The sequence below is a fragment of the Aptenodytes patagonicus genome, chromosome 5, assembly GCF_965638725.1.
Source record: "Aptenodytes patagonicus chromosome 5, bAptPat1.pri.cur, whole genome shotgun sequence".
Classification (NCBI taxonomy): Eukaryota; Metazoa; Chordata; class Aves; order Sphenisciformes; family Spheniscidae; genus Aptenodytes; species Aptenodytes patagonicus.
In genome coordinates, this window is record NC_134953.1 from 78,573,907 (window position 1) to 78,598,784 (window position 24,878).

A 24,878-nucleotide genomic window follows, 5' to 3' on the forward strand; every position below is an offset into this window, starting at 1 on the left:
ATGCTTCTTTATAACCATAATATTACCGAGATTACAGCAGTTCATTGCCTGACATTTATATATCTGCCTGTCAAACCAAATATTCATGGAGTACTCATTGCTGCTCAGAGTAGCCTGGAGTAATAGTTCTGATCCCCCTGGTTACCTCTCAGTATCTTCTAGCTGGTAGCGAAGGAAGTCTTGCATGTATGCATTTGTAAGATTCCAGCTCTTTGTGTGTTTCTAGTGCAATGAGTTGACATTCCTTTACTGTGTCATTTATTTGACGGTGTTGCCAGTATGCTAGTGCAATTGTGGTGTGTAGCGTGCATTTTCGTTGCTATTTATAACATTGGTATCAATGGTAAGTTTGGTGGTACAGTGAGAGAAGGAAGATTATGATCTCTTCCCCAATGGATAGCAGCAGATAGAAAGTAATGTCTTTCATAATGGAATAATGTAAATAAAATGCTACTCATTAATTAAAGGTAATCAGTAATTAACTGAAAGAGAATACAGTTAGTTAAATACACTAAATCTTAAAAATAGATAATATTCTTAAAATGCTATCAGCATTTTGAATTTTAAGTACATTTTAAAGGCACAACCATCAAGAAGTTGAAGAAGTTTCTTGTGAACAGTCTTTGGTTCATGGATTTCCTGGTATTCCCTCGTTAAATAGAAATGTCTGTCATATTGTTAAGGTCCTTGAATGCATCCAGAGGAGGGCAACAAAGCTGGTGAAAGGGCTGGAAGGAGTGTCCTCTGAGGAGCAGCTAATGAGTCTGGGTTTGTCTGGTTTGGAGAAAAGGAGGCTGAGGGGCGACTTCATCGCTCTGTACAGATTCCTGAGGAGGGGAAGTGGGGAGGGAGGTGCTGATCCCTTCTCCCTGGTATCCAGTGATAGGACGCGTGGGAATGGTTCAAAGCTGCGCCAGGGGAGGTTCAGACTTGACATTAGGAAACATTTCTTTACCCAGAGGGTGGTCAAACACTGGAACAGGCTTCCTAGAGAGGCGGTCGATGCCCCAAGCCTGTCAGTGTTTAAGAGGCATTTGGACAATGCCCTTAATAACACGCTTTAACTTTGGGTCTGCCCTGAATTGTTCAGGCAGTTGGACTAGATAGATGATTGTAGGTCCCTTCCAACTGAAAATATTCTATTCTATTCTATTCTATTCTATTCTATTCTATTCTATTCATCATCCAGCTTTTGGACTTCTCCCAATCTTCAGCAGAGACCTTGTGAAAATGCTTCTGAAGAGGAAAAAAAAAAAAGTATAGTTTTTAATGCAGGTCAGATGCAATAACTTCAGATCCTTCCCACAAGGTACATGAAATAATCCAGCCTCATTAACTCTTTGCTCTGAGAAAATGCTTGGCAGTATTACGATGATTGGAATTTTCCACATCTCTTCCAACTGTAAGAAAGGAGTAAAAAAGTGAAAAACTAGCAGCAGAATACTCTGAGGTCAAGTTGAACAGAGTAGTGTTGAATATTTTACCGGAACTGCTCATGAAATATTAGTAAGTCTTTTGTATAGCATAATTCTGTAGATTTTAGTCAACATACTAGTTTAGGCTCTCAACCTTCAGAAGCCTTACCTACCCCAGATGCCTAGGTAAAGGTCAGAGGGGGCATGATTCACCTGTGAGGAGCGTGTGTTGTCATCGCCCCATCTGGGCAGGAGAGTCCCACCTGCGGTGTCCTAATTTCCACGGCAGAAGCACGGCTGGCCCCGATTGGCCGCGCCGGCTCCCCGCCTCGCTGCGGATTGGCCGAGCCTTCCGCCTCCTCTCTCTCATCTTGCTGGGGCACCTGCACTGCCCAGCCGCAGCTCTTCCACGCTGACCGTAGAGGGACCGGAGGATGCCCACGCATCAGCACTCGGTCGATAAGGTGTGTTGTTGGGGATGTGGTGGACAGGGCGCACGCTAACTGGTGATACTTACTCTCAAAGGCTGAAGAGTAAGTCTGTGGCTCATCGGGAGCATTTAGGAGGCGAAAAGAAAGGAGAAAAATACTCATAAAGAATGGGATTAGAAAGGGGTATACAGGACTGAATCTTAAACTGTTGGCAGGATGGACTTGCTAGGACTGTGTTTTTCAAATTACAGAAAAATGTTTATCATCATAATTAAATGCTCTATATTTAAAGGCTTTTAAAACAACTTTTGACTCTATTCAGAAGTTTGCCCAAGGCTCTGGAGAAGCAAACCACCAAAGTGTCTCTTCCTGAGTCCGCTAGACTTTGAACACAGTAGCTAACTAACTAGCAGCCAGGGATTTAATTGTTGGCCTGAAGTCGTATTAGACTAAATGTGGAAGAGGATTCTTAAGGTAGCAGCTCAGGTACGGCAAAGATGAGGGCCATATAGGCACATAGGAAGAAGGGATTGTATCTGTGATAAAAAAAGAACTAGAATTTTTCCATCAAATGAAGGAACTGAGGATACAGTTTATTTTTCATAATTATATCCAACTAGAAGCTTGCAAATAATATTTATTTGCCAGAATTCCCTATGCTTCTATTTTACAAATATTTGCTTCTAGTTTTTTTACATTTTTCATGGAGAAAAGGTAAATTTGTGTTGCAAGATAACATGATTGCATTGAATATGTATTGGAACTCGGGGCCCATGGAAATTATTTTCTGCTTCTGCCTCAAGTCTGGACTTGCAATTTTGTAAGATGCTAATATCTCTCCCTTCCTCATCTAAAACCTAGTTCCAAAGGATGGCATGATGAGACTCTTAGGCTAGCTCTTGAACTGTTAAATCAGAGAGCTGATGCAAAGAGAAGGCATCTCAGCCATGTTTTAACTTGTGCTTGTGTTTCTGGCTCTTTTCTAGCCAGAAAAAGCGGAAAGGAGGTTTCAGACTGGTTTTCTTTCGTGGCAGAGTGCAGCTCCAGACAGTTTTCTAATCCCAGCTGAACTAGGGCTAAGGACTCCGTGCTTTGAAATAGAACACCTAATTAGAAACAGATTTTTTTTTTTTTCCCATCTCTCCATGAGTCAGACAAAGATTTCAACAACACATAGACTGGTTCATATTAAATCACTGTTTACCACATCTGTTAATATAATAGCACCTACATGCTGTATTTAAAATTTAATTAGAGGTGGGCCATGTCAAAATCGTCACAAGAGATTGGATAACCGCACCCAGCGTACTGATACCAAAACACAATGCTTACCAGCATCCCATTTAAGCGACGTTTTCATGACACTTTTGGGAGGGATAGTCTTCATCTGCTTTAAAGACATGGTAACTAGCATATATAGCTTTCTGATTGCTGCACTTACTGGTTGTGACACCATGCAAACCTTCATCATCTTCCTATAGGAAATCTTTCAACACAGTCACCTGTTTTATTATCTGTTGACTCAGTGGCTTTTTAAAAAGTTGTTTAAGTTCAGAGTTAAATGCATGGGTGTTTGGAATTGAAGTTTTTCCCCCCTGATTCTAGATGCTACTGTTACTTATTTCATTAGCACATAGAAAACCAAATGGTCTTACGCATTGGTGCACAAATTAAGATACACAGGTAGATGATACAAACTGAACGTCTCTTACATTGTGTTTGAAATGCTTTAAAAAATCTCAAGTAAATATCTCCATTCTTTCTGTTACAGCCTGTTGTATCACACAAGGCAATCCTGTAGCAGAAAGGCATGAAAAATAGCGTTATTAAATAATTCTTGTGATTTAACAGTTGTACCAACATTTTTGTAACTGGAGCAGTGAGATAGTCGTAAGATGTAATGGCCTTACAAATAATGTGGTGCTGGTTGAATGTTTTGACTTTGAACATGGGCCTTCAAATCTGGTAGTAAACACCTGAGAATACTGCTGGGAAGTGTTTACTTTCTTTCTTGGAAACAGTTTACTATCAGCGTCAGTACTACAAGTGAATTATAAAGAAAATACATTTTCTTTCCACTGACGATTCTTGAAGACTGGACTTCAGTCCTGCCTCTTAGTTATTTTTGTGAGTTTCTGTACTGGGTATAATTTATTCTTAACCCATAGGAAGCATGAACTAACAATTTAGTATTTTTGAATTGTTTAGAAGTTCCAAAGGACTTTGCGGAAGTCTTTTGTTAAGTCCTTCAGGAAACAAATATTTGGAAAAACTTCTAAGAGTTCTCCAGGGCATTTAGCAATAGATTTCTTGGCTGTCTCTTGGAAGTGAGAGTAGGCAAAGGAGTCAAAAGAGAGCACGCTAGTCATGGGGATATCTACAAAAAGCAGTTTGAGAGACCAAGGATTGTGTCTTAGTTCTTGAATAACAAAGGAGCTAAGCTAAATCTGCCGGCTCAACAATGAGGAAGTTTGTTTAAAGCCTTTTCTAGTCCAAAGCCATAATGCAGCAGACATGGCTGTTAATGGATTGCTGTCATGTAACCAGAGAATTTAAACTGCCATTAACAATTCAATATTTTAAAATGGAAATCTTTGTGTCCTTATTGCACTGTTCTGCCAGTGTATATAGGTATTTTATTTTGATTTATTTTCTTCAAAATATGTTAATGCAATGGAAGCCCAGCTTTCTAGGTTTGTTCTGTTTCCTACCCTGGAGAAAAGCAGATATTTGTCAAACATGGCAACTACTAAAAAGAAGTTACCATAAACTATGTTGTATTTTTGTTCCACAGATGAGGAGACACGCCTGCTTTGTTTTTTTGTTCTGCGGGATATTTTTGCCCAGAATCCTTGGTTTTCCACAGGCAAATACCTCAATTGATTGTGATTCTCTGTTACCAAACTATCAGGCTGAACCACAGACATCTGCACCACCATATCTTATTGCTGTATCTTTTGATAACTTTGAGCCAGGAAATGAAATCCAAGGTAAATAATCTGAATAATATAATATAGTTATCTGTGTCTCCCAGAATTACCAGTTTTCACCAAAATTCCCCCATTTCCCTCTCAGTCTAGTTAAATTTATTTTTTAATGTCAATCTTATTCATCTATACCTGAGATATTAATCTTTTTTTAATGTTTTTTTACGTATGTATATATTTGTATAACTGAAGATATATTCTCTCTTTTTTCTTTTCCCTATCTAATAAATATATCTTAACTTCATGCTATAATTTTTGTGACAAAATTAAAATGAAATGGGACACCTGGCCAAACTGGACTAATAATTAGTTGCTCTTTAACTTCGTATTTGAGTATTTGCGGTTGTATCAGGCCCTTGCAATACAAAGGGATCCTACTCATTAGATGTTCACATGCTGTCATCTTACAGGAAAATAAAAATTCAGGGTGCAATATAAGACAACTCAAGACTGAGACATTTTGAGTCGTCCTTCTAAGAGCTGCATCCCAGATTTTATCAAATTGCAGGAGGTGGAGCTATTTTGGCTTTTTATCTTCCTAATCCCAAATTGCTCTCTGGATGGAACACTTTGACAGCCTTGTTTCTCCACACTATGATGCCATCTCATGGTGCTGTCACACTTTAAGTGGCTTGTGAATGCTTCTTTTTCTAGCCATTTGCTAGAAGAAGCGTGGAAGTGAGTTGTAACCCGTCACATGTCCATTGGTGTATTTCAGTAGCTGAAAAAGAACATTATTCACTAAGTAGCTACTGTACAGCTGGGATTCTGTTTTACCCAAACCTATTAGCATGGATGTGCTTCCACGGAGAGTCATATGTAGGGAGAAAAATGGAGAAGCGTTAGAGTCCTGTTATAGCTGCTGTTCTTAGAAAAACGTGTGTGAATAACTCCTTCAAGGATGGGAGGGCTTTTTGATTACTGATAGCTATTTTTAAAACAGTATTGCCAACAAAATGATGGATGGATTTAAGTATATGCAGACTGTTCTGTGAGGTTATATGGAATTTACCATGAGAAAAATATTGAATCCCAGATGCTACTAACCTTGCCTTTTTTTTTTCCCCTCCTTTTTTTTTTCCTAACCATGCTTTTCTTGCTTTAGCACTACTTTTCTATTGCTTCAAATTGTAAGCATCCAGTACCTGATCTCAGGGAGCTGCATTAGGTTGCCCTTGTATTAAGTATATTGCAGTTTCACCTGTGGCATGCCATGTGCCCACACTCTTACAGTCACATCTGTGCTTGGTTTAACACTGCATTCAAGTGTTGGATGTCATCCCTCCTGTGAGACCTGCGAAAAATTAGTGGATTAGGACTGAAAGTTGATGACAAATTGGAAGGCTAATTATGCAGGTGTTTGGAAATGTTAAATTGTCAAGGTATGATTGGTCCTTGCCTTGACTTCTGTGTCATTCTCAGTTTATCTGTCCTTATTTTTAATGACTACACATACCTTTGGGCATAAATCATTATTCTGATTTTATTTGCAAAAGTGCCTAATATTGGCATTAGCAGAGCAAGTTTATAATAGATCATAACAAATTTGATTATGCCTTTTGAAATTTAATTTCAATTTGGATATACACAAAACATGAAACCACTCTCTTCCATACTTTTCTGAGCTCCTTCAGTAACAAAATTTGAGTAAAATTGAGTAGTTCATCATTATTAATTTTTCGTGTTTAATATAGAACATGAGAGCCAAACTGTCTAGTTTCTGTTTTGCCAGTTGTAACACATGAAAAAAAAGAATGGTTCTGCAATTCAGCCTCAGGCAAAAGCTAATCTTTTCTTTTGAAACAGAGGTACAAAGAAATGCAATTCTCTTTCTCCCGTAGGTATTTTGACTTCGTAGGCCTAATTAGACAGAAAATAAATAACCTTTTGGTCAGCAGGGCCATTGGCCAATATTCTGAGTATGCATGGGGAGCAAATGAGATTAATGAGAAAGTTGTAGTCATTTGATAGAGCAGAATTACTTTTAAAATTGTCAGTAAATCATATACTTCATGTTACCTTACACAGAAATGCCTCTTTAAATTTCTTCCTTTTCCTTTATTGTCATTCTTCTGATAATTAATAAAAACTGCAATAAATCACAACATTTTTAAAAATTATAAAAGGTTTTAAGTAATTTCTGTACATGCAGTCTTGTGCTTTGGAGTGAAGGAAATTAGTTTTTAAACATTTAAGAGGTTTCAGTTGTGTATGAAACTTAAATTTCTCAAAATGTCTGTTTTCACAGTGACTCTAGAAGCACTTAAAGATGTTGGTTTTAAAGGATTTAATCTACAAGCTCGAGAAATAGAAGGAGATGTTCCTGTTGGTACTTTTAAAATTACAGATCCAAACACTAAAGGCTTGGAATGTCATAACGTGACGGTATGTGTTCAGTCTTTGGAATACTTACTTAAGCTTGGTTTTCTTTTAAATACTTTAATCAGAATTGACAGAAGAAGTGAGCATTTTTTATGTGGCAAAGTTATTTCATCAGTAGAGTTTAAAAATTTAGACTTTCTCAAGAAATAGATGTATCTTCTATATGTGATATGAATCTAATGCAGAAGCTACCTGGCATCTTTTAGGAGGACATCAGTGTTACATGTTGTAGTAGAGACAGTTCCCCTAATAGTATAGGTAAAAGTCACTTTTGCATCTTATATAATTATATGTATTTCTTTTTAATTGCAGAATTCAGCAGTAAGTCATGCAAATTCAGATGTGAAGCAGAAAGTTACAACAACATGGATTGCTCCACGTGATGTTAGAGATCTTCAGTTTATGTAAATAATTGTTTTTCTTTTTTTTTTTTTTTGGCTTGAAATTTTATTTCTATGGATTAATTTAACATGGATCTGTGCTGCTATTTCTGATGTTCTTGGTCTTGCTACAATTATGGTTTTTTTCATAGTTTGTCATAACTTCCCACTGTGTCCATTAAATAACATGATTCCATTTCAAGGTATAATTATAAAAGGTAAACACTGTCCTACAGGTGTTAATGTATGTAAATAATTCCATTAAGCACAGTGTTATTAATGGATCTTTGAGTAACCAGCTTTTACACTTTGACCTCTTTAATTACATGAGCAACAATATGAATGTAACTAGTTCCCTGAATCAGTGAAGTTCAGACTCCATTCAATTACAACTTTTTTCATTTTGAACAGCAGAAGAATAGTAGTTTGATGTAAATGCTTGTAAGATAAATTTAAAAATAAGTTTCCATGAACTTATTTTTGAATTATAAAAATAAGTTACCCATGAACTAATTGCTGAAAAAAGGAGAAGACCAATTTATCCTACATTTAATGCTACTTTTCTTGCAGATCTGAAGCTTGTAAAAAATATCACCTGGTCTAAAAAAATGCATGCTTGATGTAATTGAAAATATCTAAATATTTGATAGCTTGATATTGTTTGAAATGTAGATATTTGATAGGGGCATCTTGGCCTTGCTTCATTAAATCTTGAGGAATACAAAAAGGGGCAAAAGAACACAAATTAAAAACACAATCGCTTCCACTCATTAAGGCCATGAAAATCAGTTCTCCATCATAGATATAGATGGTCAGAGTGGGAAAGAGGTGTGACAATTTTTATGGACATTTGAGCTGATACTCCCCACTGGAGTCAGCGCTTCTTCAAATAGTGTCCATTCCTCTTCTGCTCCTTCTCAGCATCTATTTTATCTTTAAAATGATGTTGGGTGATAATACAGTAACTGGAAAAGTGTTCTGGAAAATGATGATGTTCTTTTCAAACATGTACTGTATACCCTTAAAATCAAAATAGAGTGGATTTTCTTGGCTGGGGGGGGAGGAAAGTTTATTGGCATTTTATACTGAAATATTTTGATAGACAAATAATGATTATTTTGTTTTCTTTCCAGTGCAACTGTTGTTCAAGATCTAGAGAAATTTTGGGTTGGAATTCAAAGCAAAACTCTCACATCTACGCATTCTGAGTCAGTCAATGGGACAGGAAAAAGTAAAAGGAAGGTATGTTTTGAGTGTATTTGCATACTAGAAATTAATACAGTAAATTAAAATATCTTTAACTTGATCCAAGACACACATTTGTTGTCATGTATTCATTAACTAAGATGGCCAAAATCATTGGATATTTTCAACACTTTTAATTTAACTGCCTAATCCTCTTACTAAATTCATGAAAAATTATAATAAATATTATTTTTCCCCCACAGAAATAAGGAAACTAATAATCTAGTTATCAAAACAATCCATAGCATAAAGAAAAGAAAATTGGTTATAAGGAGAACTCTACTGTACTTCTGGTGTACTGTGCTGTTCTTAACTGCTGCCCCAGTCCCTGGGAACTATAGCTGTGTAGCATATTCTTAGAAATGAGTTTGTTTATTTTTTGGCTAAGAATTGTTTATATGAAACATCTTAAACACAATAGGCAGCTAAAGTGAAGAAAGTCTGTTCAAATCTACCATATTGGTTCTTGACTGTAGCAACACTGATTTATGTCATCTTGTGATCTAACCAAGAGTAAACACCTGTCTTTTGTCCCTCGCTTCACCAAATGTATTTCCTGTTTCCTATAACAAGCTGCTTTTTTTCCCAATAAATAATTTGTAAATGTTACCTCATTTTTTTTCACAGCTTATGATAGAAGTAGAATGTAACAAGGTAAGAGCAATTTTTCTTCAATTTCCCAATTTTCAGTTACCTCAATTTTAGAATTCCTGTCCTACTGGTCCAGTTGTTTCATGGTTGTAGCATGAAGATTGTATCGTACCATTCAAATTACTTTCCTAGCGAGATCTCATTTATGCTTACATTTTTGTATGCAGTTTTGAAGGTATTTTTATTTTTAATTAGTTAACATCAGTTCTCAGATCAGATTGTAACAATGTGTAAGGTATTGTAAGCAATGAAACACTTGACTGCTTCACTCAGACCATGAATGTGAATTCGGTTGATTTCCTGTTAAAAATAATTTGGTATTTATACACCAGTCAATAAACAGTAACTGGAACCTGTACTTTCTTGCAGCGTGGAGGGACTTACACAACACAAGGCCGATGCATCATGGTAAATATTTTTTCTCCAAAGACATTGGCATACTGCTAATTGCCCAAGATCTCAAGACCTAGTCAACAGCTGCTTCTAGTCACATCTTTATCCCTCTTGTCACTCAATTTATTTTTCTTTTTGGCAATTCACTTTGGTTGATTAAAATCCTGAAGTTTCAAAATGGTTGTCAGCCTTGTTACCGTTTCCTCCTGCAGGTTCTCTCTAGCTAATCTGGAGTAACTTTCTCATAGAAGTTTTTTTTCTATCTTCACTTTTTAGTCTTAGTGCTTGCTTGCTTTTCAAGATCACTTATTTCAACAGCTCTGAAACCTTGCCTTTTGCAAATCATGATCTAGATATAAAATTTAACTATTTATTTTTTTTTCTGAAAACTATCACTTTCTGCTCAGTGAAGCAGCCTCTTTTTCTTCTTTCCTTCCTCCCAGCAAATACGCCCTACGTTTCGTAGTGTTTAGTGATTACATAGTCATATCAGTAAAAAGTTCTCATCTACTTTTTAATGATCTGGACAGTGTAGGTCTCCTCCTCAGTGATGGAGGAGGAGTTATACATCAAGTGTATGAGGCCAGATAAAAATGGGTGCAAGCAGCAGAATTATGTTAATTTATACCAGCTGTTTTGATATAGATTTTATTATTTGGCTTTAAAGATCTCTGAAACAATTTTAATAGTATCAGTTGGTGGAATGAAGTCACAGAAAACTATTCCATGTGTTCTACCTTTTCCCACCAAGTAGATCTTTCTTTCCTGAAAATCATTTCTATAAAAATCAATTTTCTGCAAAATAATAAATAGCATTTTGGTTTCTTTACAGGTTGGACCTTCCGGTTCCTCTCAGAACAGCTATTCAGGCAGTCAGGTAAGAGTCCTAACTTCCAGCATTATACGTTTTCCTTTAGTAACCTTGAACAACTAAAATTCTGTAACTACAGAGTCCTGAGGTGATTTAATACTGTACTGAAATATCATCTCTGCTAGTTAACGCAGAATGCCAAAGTTATTCATCCAGTAAACTGTATGTTCGGTACCTGGACTACGTTCAACTACCTATACTCTGTTGAACTCAATAGCTTGCTGTCAGTATTCTTACCTACAAGATGCTTCACCACCTCTGATTTCACACATTAAGCATTTTTATCAAGCATTAACTTGACCCTTTTGAAGAAAAAAAGATTCCTTCCATCTTCCTAGAGGATTCCTACCTGTGTGTGCACATGTACATGCAAACACAGTCACAAGCCATTTGTTCTATAGTTTGAGAGACATCTGGCATAGTGAAAATGAAACTGTGCTTATTATTAATTTATGTGTTAGGCATTTTTCTTATTTCTTTTTTTTTTTAATAATCAAAATAAAAGGACTAATTATACTTGTGTTTCACTGTCTTCTCCACAAAAATTTGCAAAATTTCTCCAAATTTCACCAGATATTCATTCGTGTATTTAAGCTCCAGTATAATGTCTGTATCACTTTTAATACCGGATTATATTTGCAGTTGAAAATTTGGGGATTTCACTGTCTAGTTAGCCTTTTAAAACTTCTGGGGTATGTATGTCCGGATTCTCACTGATGACTTTCACTTCTTAATCACAGAAATGTATACCTGTTTTTTAGTTAATTATCTCCACTACCATAATGTGCCTATTTGCACTTGAACTGTCAGATGCTTTCTGGTATGTCTCCAGTTTCTTGAACAGAGCTTCTCAAGGATATATTTCTTACTACTTACTAGTGATTATATTTATTAGTGAATTATCTGGTAATATTCCATTTGTTCAATCTTCACTATTTGTAAGTAGAATTACCAGACTCTGAGAAATACCAGTTATTGTGATGTATATACTAAATACTGATTTTCTTCAGTAACTCTTTTCTAAGAGTTGAATTTTGCATCTTGTCATGTAACTACCTGAAGTTATTATTTTTTTCTAAAATATAGACCATTTAGTAAGACAACTTGTGGATTTTGAAAGGTTACATGACCAATGGCAGAGTTATATGAAATCCAGATGATGACTAATGTCTCATACTAAATTAGAATTGTTACAGCCAGTTGCTAGTGAACTGGTAACCTCTGTACTTGCTTATCCCATATTGGCACATACACGTTGTCAGCTGCACAGCTTTTCATGCCATAAACAGCAGGGCTTTTTTTCTTTCTTTCTTTCTTTCTTTCTGCTCCCCCCCCCCCCCCGGCTTTTTTAATATGGAAATAATTGACTTCTGTTTCTATTTCAGAGTGGAGTAGTCTACACAATAAGCAAGAGTGGATGTGGCCCTGTAAGCACTTTTCTTACGTTTACTTTTTTGTCCCCAACATAACTATGTTTATAGTAACTCCTAGCCTTCAATTGCATTATTTATATGTGTTCACATGGGAGTTTCTGTTGCAAATAGAAAACGATGAAGAGAGAGCTAGAAGATGAATATTACAGTTTATTCAATGATATGAAGTAGTGGGCAAACAGAGATGTTAAAAAGTTAAATAGAAACATGTAGATTATAGAATTATGAAAAAGGGACTGGAAGGGGATATCTGTTGCACTTACATGACACTCATTATACAGGTTGTCTATTCTCCCCTTCTACCCAAGACAAGACCGGTGCGAATTGGTCTGCATGTTCTAAGTTGTTCCTCCTCTCAGAAGTAATTACACAGATATCTACAATAACTAAGGCTATTCCAGTTTTTCATTCTTTCATGCAGCAGGGATACTTGTGAAGTTATGAATCCTAGACAGGTCAAGCCAGTCATCCAGAAATAGGTGAAAGATGCAAAAGTACTCTAATGTGGTGCTGAATGCATCAAAAACTTGGCTGAAGCATTTTTATCAAGATGGTGACTAATTGTATGGACTAAAATATTTGCAGATTTATGTCAAATATAGATTCTTATTTTGGTTTCCTTTCAGCATGTACAAGATAAGATTTTTATTTTTTAATGCAAAGTTACTGTGTTCAAACATTTACTCAGTATAAAAAATGAGAAAAAACTTGAAAGATAATTGAAACAGTCAAGTTTACCCTCTCTATGTCAATGACAGGGGGTTTTGCTTGTTTTTCATAGTATAGCAAGTAAACAAAAATAAGCTAGTCATGTAGTTCTATTGCTAAACACTATCAGTTGCCAGTTCAAACTAGAAGAATGGGTGTGACTCAGCACCAACAAGGACAATTTTTCCAAAAATATAAAACATTCATGTCATCAGTACTTGTAAAATGTAAAATTCATCACAATGTGTATTGGGTTTTTGCAAAGAACAACAAAATTACAGTTTTGGGGGAGACTATTGATTGTATTAATAACAGCAACTGAGATTTACTTTAAAAAAGGAACTATTGCTATTTATGCTGGACCTTGATATTTTATATTTGACTGATTGTAAATCAGGAAGGTGTTAATTTTTGTTTCTTTCCAGTTTCTGCTTCCTAATTTTTACATATATGTGTATGTACATATTACATACATAATATGTTTGAATTACAAGCATTATATGAAATATTTATAGTGTATTTCTGTTAAAATACTGTCTTGACAGTGTCTGTTTTAAAATGTTTCCTGAGTACCACCAGATAATAACTAATATACAAAAGGCTAATGTGCCTGGCTCTTATGTTCACGCATGGGTATTCAGACATTCATAGCGGAGAGTACAATACTCTCCTTATCATCTATTCTTTACATACTCTACATAAGGATGGGTCAGAATTGAGGGTGTCTGAAGTGTGCCTTTTCTTCTTAAGCAATTATAGAAGATAAATAACTGGTTTCATTTTTTTCTTAGGGAGGTGCTGCTGATGCATATAGTCAACACGCCTGTAGAGATGTAAGCTGGTTACATATGTATTTACCAATTGTCTACTACTATGCTTCTTAACGCATCTGCTTATTGCAAATTGCAGTTGATTGTCTTCCGCAGAGCTGTATCATTCTTCCTAAATATATTATGGAAAATGGTGATAGTCTGAGGTATTATCCTGAGATTAAAAACCAAAATTAAAAGGTGTTACACTGTCACTTCCTCGAAGTGTAATCATTTATGTTACAGGGGCTGCTCAGCACCTGTTACTAACGCTTAATTTGTTAGCCTACTAAAATGTCAGAATTCTTACTGCGTAATGCTTTTTATCTGTTAGAGTAACTGTCTTTGGATATTGCATATTGTGCAATATTGTTTGGGGGTTTTTTACAATCTTTGTGTATTAATCCAATAATTCTTTAATTAGTAGAGAAATTTCTATTGTCAATCTCATTTATTTCATTTGCACCTGAAAACAGATTTATTTTAAAATCTAACATATTTTCCATTTTTAAAATCACAGAAGCAAGTAAAAAAAAATCTATCAGAAAGACAACATGCTCTCTAATGCCTGTTAGGAACTGGCCCTAGCCAAGAAACTGCTTAATCATATGCTTAACTTTAAATACATCATTAGTTATATTAATTCCTAAATATTAAATATATTTTATCTTTGTTTAATATGTAAGTGTAAACTGTATTTATGATAGAGCAACATTAATCTTATGACTACAGTAGAATGTTGGAAAATTTTTACTTCAGTTATCTTCAAGCAAGTTCAGTATCCTTTACTATTGCCCTAGAGTTATTTAAGTATAGATTAAATCAGTTTGGTTTGAAGTGTACATCCTCTAAGGAAAAAAGTGATGACTCCTAGATATAATTAACAAATTATTATATACATAAATACCTGATTTATGTTTTTATTTCAGAGTGCATCCTCATTGAGCGGTGGTCTTACCTATGGCCAGGTAACTATATGCTTTCCAACATGTTTACAGTTTCCTAAGCTATTCAGAAACTAAGCAGTTATGCCCAACTTTTACCAAACAATAATAAAATTCATGGAAGGGGATAAAGGAGGACTGTCTTCAAATGGTTAAGTAATAATCATATCTGGAAATAATTTCAACAGATGAGTTACGTGTTCAGTGTATGTTGTAATATCAACTTTGTTAGAGGTTATTTACTTCTGTTTTGCACAGAAACTCAATTAAGTTTATTCTGTAAATGAACACCAGTTACTTTTATTATGATTTTCCAGAAGTCAGTGCTTTCTTTGATAGTTACTAAGAATTAAAAGTATTTTTTGTGGCTTTTGCCTATGCAATTGTACATGCGGGTTGATGAAATGGAAAACTTTGCTGCACGTTATTTTATGCTTCACTGAAAATATTTCTAGTCTTATGGTGCATCCCATTTATTCCAGTTTATATTTCAACGGTAGGTTTTTTAGTTTTGGGGGGCTGGGTTCTGGAGTTTGGGTTGGTTTCTTTTTTGATGAAGGTAGAAGAGATTTTTTTTTTTTTTCCTACCAATAGCTTATTTTTATTATAAACAAACTTGCAATTTGATGTTAGATGAAACATTTGCAGCTTTTATACAGTGCTGTGTAAAACTAGCAAAATAATTGGGGTTTGTAGGAAAAAATTAAACCAGTTGATTAATTTCAGTTGTTCATTTATTAATTGCCAAGACATTAATATTTTTCTTCAGAATTTTATTTTGTTTGTTACTTTAGGGAAATGATGTTCGCTATAACATTCTTGTGGAAAATAGTGCAGTAGTTAATTTGTCGTACATTTACCGAAGCAAAAAAATTGATTCTGTATTCTTTACAGTCTGTCCCTTCAAGCAGTTCAGATTCCAGTAAGAAGGTAAGCACTCCTTTTCTTTTCAATTTAAAGGGAAAAAATTCTTACAGTTGTAACTTGGCATGACTCCTTTTATTTCAGTGTTACTACAGTTCCTTTTACCAGTTAAGACTTTCCAAGGTTTTGACCCAGATTGATTGATATGGTTTGAATCAGTTTGGTTCTTAGATGCCTTATACTAACTAGCTGTGCTGTAGTGGCTTTTGTTGATAGTTGACTTAACTGTGTATAAAATAAAATTTCATACATGATTATGGGGATTTGTTTGAAAAAAGTTAGGATAGTGATTGTGAGGTAGTGAGGACTTTTAAGGATGTAGATTATGTAGTTATTATTCAGGTAGGGCTGGAGAATGAGTGTGACTCAAAGCAAGTGAAATCAATAGAATTCATATTACTGTTGAATTTGGCTCATAATATTTACATGGACTCTTCCTATCAGTTCAGTCGCCAGGAAACTCGGGGCTAAGAGTACGGTGTGTTCAGTAAACACACAGTGTACCCATTCATGTCCTCACAGATATTTTTTTTTCATTTTAGTTTCCCGTTGCTTTAAGAATTCAAAACATACGGATTTTTTTTTTTTTTTAAACCTTAGTTTTAAAAACATAATACTTCTCCCTGCTTTATACTAGAATTCTTTACTTCTGGTAGCACCAACTCTCTTCCTCCTTTTTACACCACTGGATAATATGAACTGTTTTCAGTTTAAAAAAAAAAAGGAAAAAAAAAGCTTCTAATTAGAAAACATTAAAACCTAAACAGAAGATACTACTATTGCATTTGGCTTAATTTTTTTGAATGAACTCAATATTAAGCCTTTTTTTAGCATAATACTGAATAAAGAGGAAAGAAATTGATCTTCCAGTTTGGGGTGGAAAGTTGAAGATCAAAAAGGACACACAGTATAGGCCAGTGGATATGGTACAATACATGAAATCCTGCTTCTGCCTCTACAGCTGAGTCATTGTGTGACTGGGAGCAAGTCTTTTAAGAGTAAACCATGTATACATATATATTCTTCTTTGCTTGGTAATGTGCATTAAAAAAATTGTAAAAATAGTATTTTATAAAAGTGATCATCCATAGCACTATTATCAGAGTGTGTAAATTTAGAGAATTCAGTATTCTTCATTTTCCTAACATATTTAACTATTTAAATAAACTCTGTGATGAGTAAACAGCTTTCTGTGATTTCTCTATAGGTAGTGGTCATTGCCAACAGCAACCCTTTTCCACCTGTGGTAAGTAGCTTTTCTCTACAATGCTCAGAATTTTGACTCAAAAAGCTTTCAAATACCTACATGCTTAATTTGTCAGAAAGATTCCTGGTGTATGGAGACAACTCTTTGGCAGGCAGGGTTTACCCTAGGTACATAATTATCTTCAGGGAAAGCCAGTAGTAAGATAGCAATCATAGAACCACGAGATTTGTAGCTATTAGTACTTGCAGAGATACTGGAGTAGCTGCAGATTCCAGGTCTCTCAATGCATACAGCCTCTGTGTTCCTGAATAGTTTTGATTTTCTGTTTCCATTGCAATTTTCTGCTTTAAATTCACTTCCATTCTCATTTTTAAACTATTAAATTCCCACTCTGCTTACTTGGAACTCATACAGTCAGTCAAAAGTAAGTTTAGCCTTAAGGTGGTTCAAGTGAGTTTGTATGACGTACCATTTGATATATATGTTTTTCTGATGTCTAGATTCTAATCAAACATGTTGTTGTTCTAACCTGAATGAAGATTAAGATGCATTTGTTCTATTCTATCCTTTCCATATCTTTCTTTCACATTTGATTCTGTATTGCATCCAAAAGATAGGGCCCTTTTTCTGCTGCAATATTCTGTTGGGACAAGCTCTTGTGCAAAATAATTAAAGATTGTTTTGTTTCATTTGCAGCGTCATACCTACCCCCAGGTAAGCATACTTTTTTCTTATGATTTCTATAATAGTAATATAGTTCTTATGGGATCAAAATTCAGCAAACAAATGACTGGATCAGGAACTGAATTCGTATGTGTGGTGATATTTGCCCAATGCAGGTGACAGTGAGACAGGTTGGAGGGATGATGATGTCTTAGCTTCACTCACCATGTTTGGAAAAGCCGAGCTGACTGGTAGTGCAAAAAGAGCATAGCCTGTGCGCTGCTGCTCTCCACATAAGCTGTAATAGAAGCAGATGCAACTGTAGAAAATTACTTTGTAGGGTCAGGCTGCCTCCCCAGACTTTCAGAGCTAAGGATAAACTAGTTTAATGCTGGGTGTTAAGAATCTGATACTTGGTACGCCACATGTATGACCTTTCCCTTTATTCTCCCAAGCAAAATAGTACAACTTGGTATTTTCTGTTTAACTGCATTGCCTTTAAACAAGTCAAATTATATGTTCTCTGTTGTGGTTTTTGATTTTGGGGTTTTGTTTTTGGTTTTTTTTTTTCAGAGTTTGGGAAGTTCTGCTACTAGGATCATAATACAGGTAGACATTCTTTCTCCATTATACTTGAGTTTTAACTGAAACCCTGTCTCAGTAAACCAAATATGATTCATCCCTTTGGGAATAAATAAGTATGGATATCTTAGATATCCACATACTACTGTGGTGGAGTAGGGCGTTTCTGTGGTTACAGCAAAGTGGATATCCTACTTGGTTGCTGATTAAGGACCATTGCAGTTGTTTTTCTACAGTCATAAAATATTAAAACCTCTGTATGTAATTCCATAGGGCTCGCAAAATTTAACCATCTCAATCTGCTCAGGAAGGTGGATGGAATTATAGAACTTAAGCTTGAATGTTATTCGATATTGAATCAAATATGCATAAATCATAACCTGCACAGTTCCATGTTCATTTAAACAGTCTGGTTTTTTAATGGCAACAGCTAGTTCAGCATTACATTTTTTAAAACCCTGCTAGTTAGTGCTTAGGTGAACTTTTGTTTGCCGTTATATTTATAACGTTGCTTCTTGATAACCAGGCACTTGGAAAGTTGATTACAATCCAATCTCATTAAGAGCATGTTTGTAAAGTATTATGGATATCACTCAGGTATATTTTTTTTCTGGGTCCTTTGCAAAGGACCACTCTGCACGGCTTAGGCTTTCCTTCCTTCATAGGATAATCCTTCAGACTGTGACAACAAATTCTCACTTTCATTGAAAGATCAGTAGCAGGTTACCCCAGCTGAAATTTGTCTTTTGAAAATCATTAAATTATAGCATTAGATTCTTCCATAACTAGTGATGAATGCCGGCAGAGAAAGGAATAAGATTTCCTTGTTATTTTATTTCTGAATGTAAATTATAATGTTTTGATTACACAGGTTAAATTTTTTCAATGTGTATATATAAATAAAACTGAAGAACATTTGATTGCTCTCATAATCCACGTACTTCATGGGAATTGAAAGATTTTCTGCAGTGACTTTTCCTTTGGTTAAATTGTAACTGTGGCTTTCCCAATTTTCGTTTTGACAAAGCCTTTGTCAAAAGTTTGTTGTGCTTATTCATGAAAAAATCAATCATAATATGAATATAAATGGATATGAGTTCAATGGCAATTTGTGTGATACATTTGAAGGGCAGAATTATCTAAACTCTCTTGATATACCACAATATGACACAACGATGTATTATATGATGAATTTTCATTAAGAAAATGACATCAAGATGTATAAATACTTTTAGTACTTTATTTATAAAGGATCTTTATATACTGAAGTGTTGAACATTGTAGCGCATGGAGATGGCATAAATAAAGTAAGAAAGGGCATAAGGAATTCTTTCTGGCTTTCAAACTGTCTAGTAGATATAAGGATAGAGTTGTTTCTTGAAATGTCTTAGTACGTAAGCAATTCCTCTTAAAAATAAATAACCATTTTTTTTGTTCCTGTGTAGAGTGGACAAAGACAGCAAAGCAGCAGTACTTATGTTCAGGTAAGTGAATTTTAAAAGGACTAGAAATATTCCTGTAGACTTCACTAAAACAGGGCCAGCACAACTTGAAAATAAATGATTTCCTACATTTTTAAATGTATTTCACAGGGTGCAGATACTTTTATTTCTCTGAGTTTTTGTTCATAAAATTCTCATCTGGTATTGGCATTCAACTATTTTTGTTTGGAATGCTCATAAATGTATTTCCATGTGTGATTGTTGAAGTGAAATGACTATTCCACTCAATGTGTCCTCTAAAAGGTGCATAAAAGTCATGGCACTGAGAGGAAGTGATTCTAGGCTCAGTGTCACACCATAAATCCCATTCTGGTAGATTCAGATCCCATGTATATTAGAACTCAAATTTCCAATAGCTGCTTATCCATATCAAGAATGATGGAGAATCATAACTGCGGAACTATGTGCAATATCTTTCAGCCTTACTTAAAGCCAAGCAGATAAAGCTAACTGTGTGAAAAAAAAGTTAGTATTTGTTAAATTCACACACATAATGATAACATAAATGGTGGCGGAGTAACACATGAGAATATTCATAGCATGAACTCAAGTATGAAGGCTCTTCAGCCTTCCTACTCTTTGGGGGAGGATGGGGGAGTGGAAAGGCAAATGTCTGTCAATATTCTCTGTACCATGACAGCATTGTTGTGAAGGCCAGGAGGAAGTCCGGGCTCTTCATACTGCCCTGCACAGCTTTAGGATGTAGTTGCTTGCTTTTCCAAATGCAGGCTTGGACCCCTTACAAAAGGGAAGTAACCCAATGGTGTCCTTGTCTTAGGGTGGGCCAAGTTACTCGGGCAGCAGCAGTTCTTACGGCCAGGTAAGCAAACTGGATATTCTGTAGGAAGTTCTTCACTGTCCTCTCTGTGACCAGCACGACTGGCAGGTTTTTGAGAGTGATGTTTCCTTTGGTAGTCTGTGTCTTGATTCGATTCATGGCTTTTGCTGAGAATAGGACAGTCTGCTGCACAGATGCTAGCGTACTGCTCTGTCTCCTTTGGCTCAGGAAGAGCCTTTTTGGGAAACCCTTGTGCAGCTGTATTTCTGTGAACATCACACCCTTTACTGAAGCCTCCTTGTCAAGGTGGTAATTGTCTTCTCTTTTTTAAAGGGCTCCCAAGGCAGCCAGTCCCCTGGCCAGGTGATACTTTTTTTGCTGCAATGCATTGACCTCTTCTGTAGGAGCCTGCTTTGTAAATGGACTTTGGGGTTTGGTTGGGGTTTTTTTCCTTCTTGGTGTTGCTGAGTGGTCCTTGATTTTGGTTTGTACCACTGAATTACCGTGAAGGAAAAAGAACGTAGTGCGGAGGAACTTTTAGTGGAAATGGGCTTTTCTGTCACGGCTGTGCTAAGACTATGGCTTTGCTCACAAATGAGTTCTTGCCTTTCTTACAGGGCTACCAGCAACAAGGTGGCGGTTCCTATGGCCAGGTAAGCATCAGTCAGTCACCAGTCAGAATACAGCATTTGAGAAAGTGGAGTGCCATGGCACTGCAAAAGCACTTAAAAGTCACTCAGAATTTGAACTTTAAGGGATGTTTTCTCTGAAAGTGTGTGTTCTCACACTCAAAATTTATCCACGTGCTACTTCTTTATCTGGAATCCCAGCACGTGAAGTCATGGCTCTCAGCACCATTGTGAAGGCCAGGAGGAAGTCCGGGCTCTTCATACTGCCCTGCACAGCTTTAGGATGTAGTTGCTTGCTTTTCCTAATGCAGGCTTGGACCCCTTACAAAAGGGAAGTAACCCAATGGTGTCCTTGTCTTAGGGTGGGCCAAGTTACTCGGGCAGCAGCAGTTCTTACGGCCAGGTAAGCAAACTGGATATTCTGTAGGAAGTTCTTCACTGTCCTCTCTGTGACCAGCACGACTGGCAGGTTTTTGAGAGTGATGTTTCCTTTGGTAGTCTGCGTCTTGATTCGATTCATGGCTTTTGCTGAGAATAGGACAGTCTGCTGCACAGATGCTAGCGTACTGCTCTGTCTCCTTTGGCTCAGGAAGAGCCTTTTTGGGAAACCCTTGTGCAGCTGTATTTCTGTGAACATCACACCCTTTACTGAAGCCTCCTTGTCAAGGTGGTAATTGTCTTCTCTTTTTTAAAGGGCTCCCAAGGCAGCCAGTCCTCTGGCCAGGTGATACTTTTTTTGCTGCAATGCATTGACCTCTTCTGTAGGAGCCTGCTTTGTAAATGGACTTTGGGGTTTGGTTGGGGTTTTTTTCCTTCTTGGTGTTGCTGAGTGGTCCTTGATTTTGGTTTGTACCACTGAATTACCGTGAAGGAAAAAGAACGTAGTGCGGAGGAACTTTTAGTGGAAATGGGCTTTTCTGTCACGGCTGTGCTAAGACTATGGCTTTGCTCACAAATGAGTTCTTGCCTTTCTTACAGGGCTACCAGCAACAAGGTGGCAGTTCCTATGGCCAGGTAAGCATCAGTCAGAATACAGCATTTTAGAAAGTGGAGTGCCATGGCACTGCAAAAGGTAGCAGACTTTAAAATATTTTTTTTTCAATTGATACTGAGTTCTCAACAACAACAAAAAAAATCTCTGAATCCATTTCAAAACTTTTGTTGTGAAAGTGACAGTTGTGTTTTTAACGGATATCTGCAGGAAGCATGGGTTCCCGTTGCTATCTGATCTTTTCCATGGGTATGGAACTTTAAAATTTGTGATAGAAATAGTCTATTTGGTGCTGTTCCTGTTCCAGTTGATTTACATGGTAGAAGACAAATTTGTAGTCAGTTCTTCGCTGTCTCCTTTGGTCTCAGTACAGAGAAACAGTGTGGAGGAGCTAAAGAACATTGGGTCATGTCCTCAGCTGCAGGCAGATTTGGTCTTAGAGCCTGCAGCTGATGAATGTTTACCTCCCTTTACTGTTCTTATGTGAATTAAAGCAGCCCTAAGATAGCTATGAATTTTGTCAGGATCTTTATGTCAGATAGGAGAAACAGAGAAGATAGTCCAAATCCTTTTTGGTAATCCCTGTCTTCATAACTCTGCCAGACAGCTGTGGCACAGGTCTGCATGTGCATGAAACATCTGCTCTTTTTTGACATTACATTGAAGGCAGATTGCATCAGCAGCTTATACCTACCCACAGTAACTTTATATTACTGAAACTTTTTCAAAAAGTACTGGCATCCTTGACTAATTCATTTGACCTGCTACTTTAAATTGCATTGATTTGTTTCCATTTTATGAATCTATATTTTTTCTAGGATTCTTTCTTGATTTTTTAAAAATTATTTTTCACCTTCATTTTCCCTCAGAGGAAGGGAATTGTGCAACTGGGGCCCACCAAAAATACAAATATAGGAAATCAGTATTCACCTACCATTAGCCATTAAGCCCAGTGTCTGAGAAACAGCAGGCAAAAGATATGTAATAAGAAAATGTTGCATCCCTTCAGTATCCTGGAAAACCTAGAGTCCCGTCTGAGATGGATGTAAAACAACTCTATGACTGTCGTTTGATAAACACTGTGATCAGATGTTCATCCAGAAAAAGAAATACCAAAAGAATTCTAGTTAAGCAGCAGAGTCTGTACATTCTCTGTCTCATTCTGGGTTTTTCCCCCACAAAGAGACAAACATGAGAGAGGCGTCTGCTTCACAAATACAATAATTATGAATCAATAATTCCTTTCTTACAGGGCTACCAGCAACAAGGTGGCGGTTCCTATGGCCAGGTAAGCATCAGTCAGTCACCAGTCAGAATACAGCATTTGAGAAAGTGGAGTGCCATGGCACTGCAAAAGCACTTAAAAGTCACTCAGAATTTGAACTTTAAGGGATGTTTTCTCTGAAAGTGTGTGTTCTCACACTCAAAATTTATCCACGTGCTACTTCTTTATCTGGAATCCCAGCACGTGAAGTCATGGCTCTCAGCACCATTGTGAAGGCCAGGAGGAAGTCCGGGCTCTTCATACTGCCCTGCACAGCTTTAGGATGTAGTTGCTTGCTTTTCCTAATGCAGGCTTGGACCCCTTACAAAAGGGAAGTAACCCAATGGTGTCCTTGTCTTAGGGTGGGCCAAGTTACTCGGGCAGCAGCAGTTCTTACGGCCAGGTAAGCAAACTGGATATTCTGTAGGAAGTTCTTCACTGTCCTCTCTGTGACCAGCACGACTGGCAGGTTTTTGAGAGTGATGTTTCCTTTGGTAGTCTGCGTCTTGATTCGATTCATGGCTTTTGCTGAGAATAGGACAGTCTGCTGCACAGATGCTAGCGTACTGCTCTGTCTCCTTTGGCTCAGGAAGAGCCTTTTTGGGAAACCCTTGTGCAGCTGTATTTCTGTGAACATCACACCCTTTACTGAAGCCTCCTTGTCAAGGTGGTAATTGTCTTCTCTTTTTTAAAGGGCTCCCAAGGCAGCCAGTCCTCTGGCCAGGTGATACTTTTTTTGCTGCAATGCATTGACCTCTTCTGTAGGAGCCTGCTTTGTAAATGGACTTTGGGGTTTGGTTGGGGTTTTTTTCCTTCTTGGTGTTGCTGAGTGGTCCTTGATTTTGGTTTGTACCACTGAATTACCGTGAAGGAAAAAGAACGTAGTGCGGAGGAACTTTTAGTGGAAATGGGCTTTTCTGTCACGGCTGTGCTAAGACTATGGCTTTGCTCACAAATGAGTTCTTGCCTTTCTTACAGGGCTACCAGCAACAAGGTGGCAGTTCCTATGGCCAGGTAAGCATCAGTCAGAATACAGCATTTTAGAAAGTGGAGTGCCATGGCACTGCAAAAGGTAGCAGACTTTAAAATATTTTTTTTTCAATTGATACTGAGTTCTCAACAACAACAAAAAAAATCTCTGAATCCATTTCAAAACTTTTGTTGTGAAAGTGACAGTTGTGTTTTTAACGGATATCTGCAGGAAGCATGGGTTCCCGTTGCTATCTGATCTTTTCCATGGGTATGGAACTTTAAAATTTGTGATAGAAATAGTCTATTTGGTGCTGTTCCTGTTCCAGTTGATTTACATGGTAGAAGACAAATTTGTAGTCAGTTCTTCGCTGTCTCCTTTGGTCTCAGTACAGAGAAACAGTGTGGAGGAGCTAAAGAACATTGGGTCATGTCCTCAGCTGCAGGCAGATTTGGTCTTAGAGCCTGCAGCTGATGAATGTTTACCTCCCTTTACTGTTCTTATGTGAATTAAAGCAGCCCTAAGATAGCTATGAATTTTGTCAGGATCTTTATGTCAGATAGGAGAAACAGAGAAGATAGTCCAAATCCTTTTTGGTAATCCCTGTCTTCATAACTCTGCCAGACAGCTGTGGCACAGGTCTGCATGTGCATGAAACATCTGCTCTTTTTTGACATTACATTGAAGGCAGATTGCATCAGCAGCTTATACCTACCCAC

The 24,878-nt window shown here is 36.8% G+C and overlaps 1 protein-coding gene across 50 annotated transcripts in view; it reads left to right on the forward strand.

Annotated features, from left to right (window-relative positions):
• The first annotated feature begins 1,815 nt into the window (after positions 1 to 1,815).
• The window catches only part of LOC143160220 (uncharacterized), a 60,435-nt gene continuing 37,372 nt past the window's right edge, over positions 1,816 to 24,878 (forward strand). For 26 of the 50 annotated variants that reach the window (XM_076337830.1, XM_076337846.1, XM_076337871.1 and 23 more), the window contains exons 1-26: positions 1,816 to 1,879; positions 4,641 to 4,836; positions 7,082 to 7,218; positions 7,528 to 7,619; positions 8,729 to 8,837; positions 9,468 to 9,494; positions 9,861 to 9,899; positions 10,717 to 10,761; positions 12,141 to 12,182; positions 13,688 to 13,729; positions 14,635 to 14,673; positions 15,544 to 15,579; positions 16,781 to 16,819; positions 17,477 to 17,494; positions 18,017 to 18,052; positions 19,471 to 19,509; positions 20,306 to 20,347; positions 20,639 to 20,668; positions 20,923 to 20,958; positions 21,296 to 21,337; positions 21,629 to 21,658; positions 21,913 to 21,948; positions 23,178 to 23,213; positions 23,551 to 23,592; positions 23,884 to 23,913; positions 24,168 to 24,203. In XM_076337830.1, coding sequence (XP_076193945.1) covers positions 1,850 to 1,879; positions 4,641 to 4,836; positions 7,082 to 7,218; positions 7,528 to 7,619; positions 8,729 to 8,837; positions 9,468 to 9,494; positions 9,861 to 9,899; positions 10,717 to 10,761; positions 12,141 to 12,182; positions 13,688 to 13,729; positions 14,635 to 14,673; positions 15,544 to 15,579; positions 16,781 to 16,819; positions 17,477 to 17,494; positions 18,017 to 18,052; positions 19,471 to 19,509; positions 20,306 to 20,347; positions 20,639 to 20,668; positions 20,923 to 20,958; positions 21,296 to 21,337; positions 21,629 to 21,658; positions 21,913 to 21,948; positions 23,178 to 23,213; positions 23,551 to 23,592; positions 23,884 to 23,913; positions 24,168 to 24,203 — 1,326 coding nt within the window. In that variant the 5' untranslated portion in view covers positions 1,816 to 1,849. The remainder of the gene's footprint in view (positions 1,880 to 4,640; positions 4,837 to 7,081; positions 7,219 to 7,527; positions 7,620 to 8,728; positions 8,838 to 9,467; positions 9,495 to 9,860; positions 9,900 to 10,716; positions 10,762 to 12,140; positions 12,183 to 13,687; positions 13,730 to 14,634; positions 14,674 to 15,543; positions 15,580 to 16,780; positions 16,820 to 17,476; positions 17,495 to 18,016; positions 18,053 to 19,470; positions 19,510 to 20,305; positions 20,348 to 20,638; positions 20,669 to 20,922; positions 20,959 to 21,295; positions 21,338 to 21,628; positions 21,659 to 21,912; positions 21,949 to 23,177; positions 23,214 to 23,550; positions 23,593 to 23,883; positions 23,914 to 24,167; positions 24,204 to 24,878) is intronic. The other 24 variants (XM_076337842.1, XM_076337868.1, XM_076337879.1 and 21 more) reach the window with 19 other exon arrangements.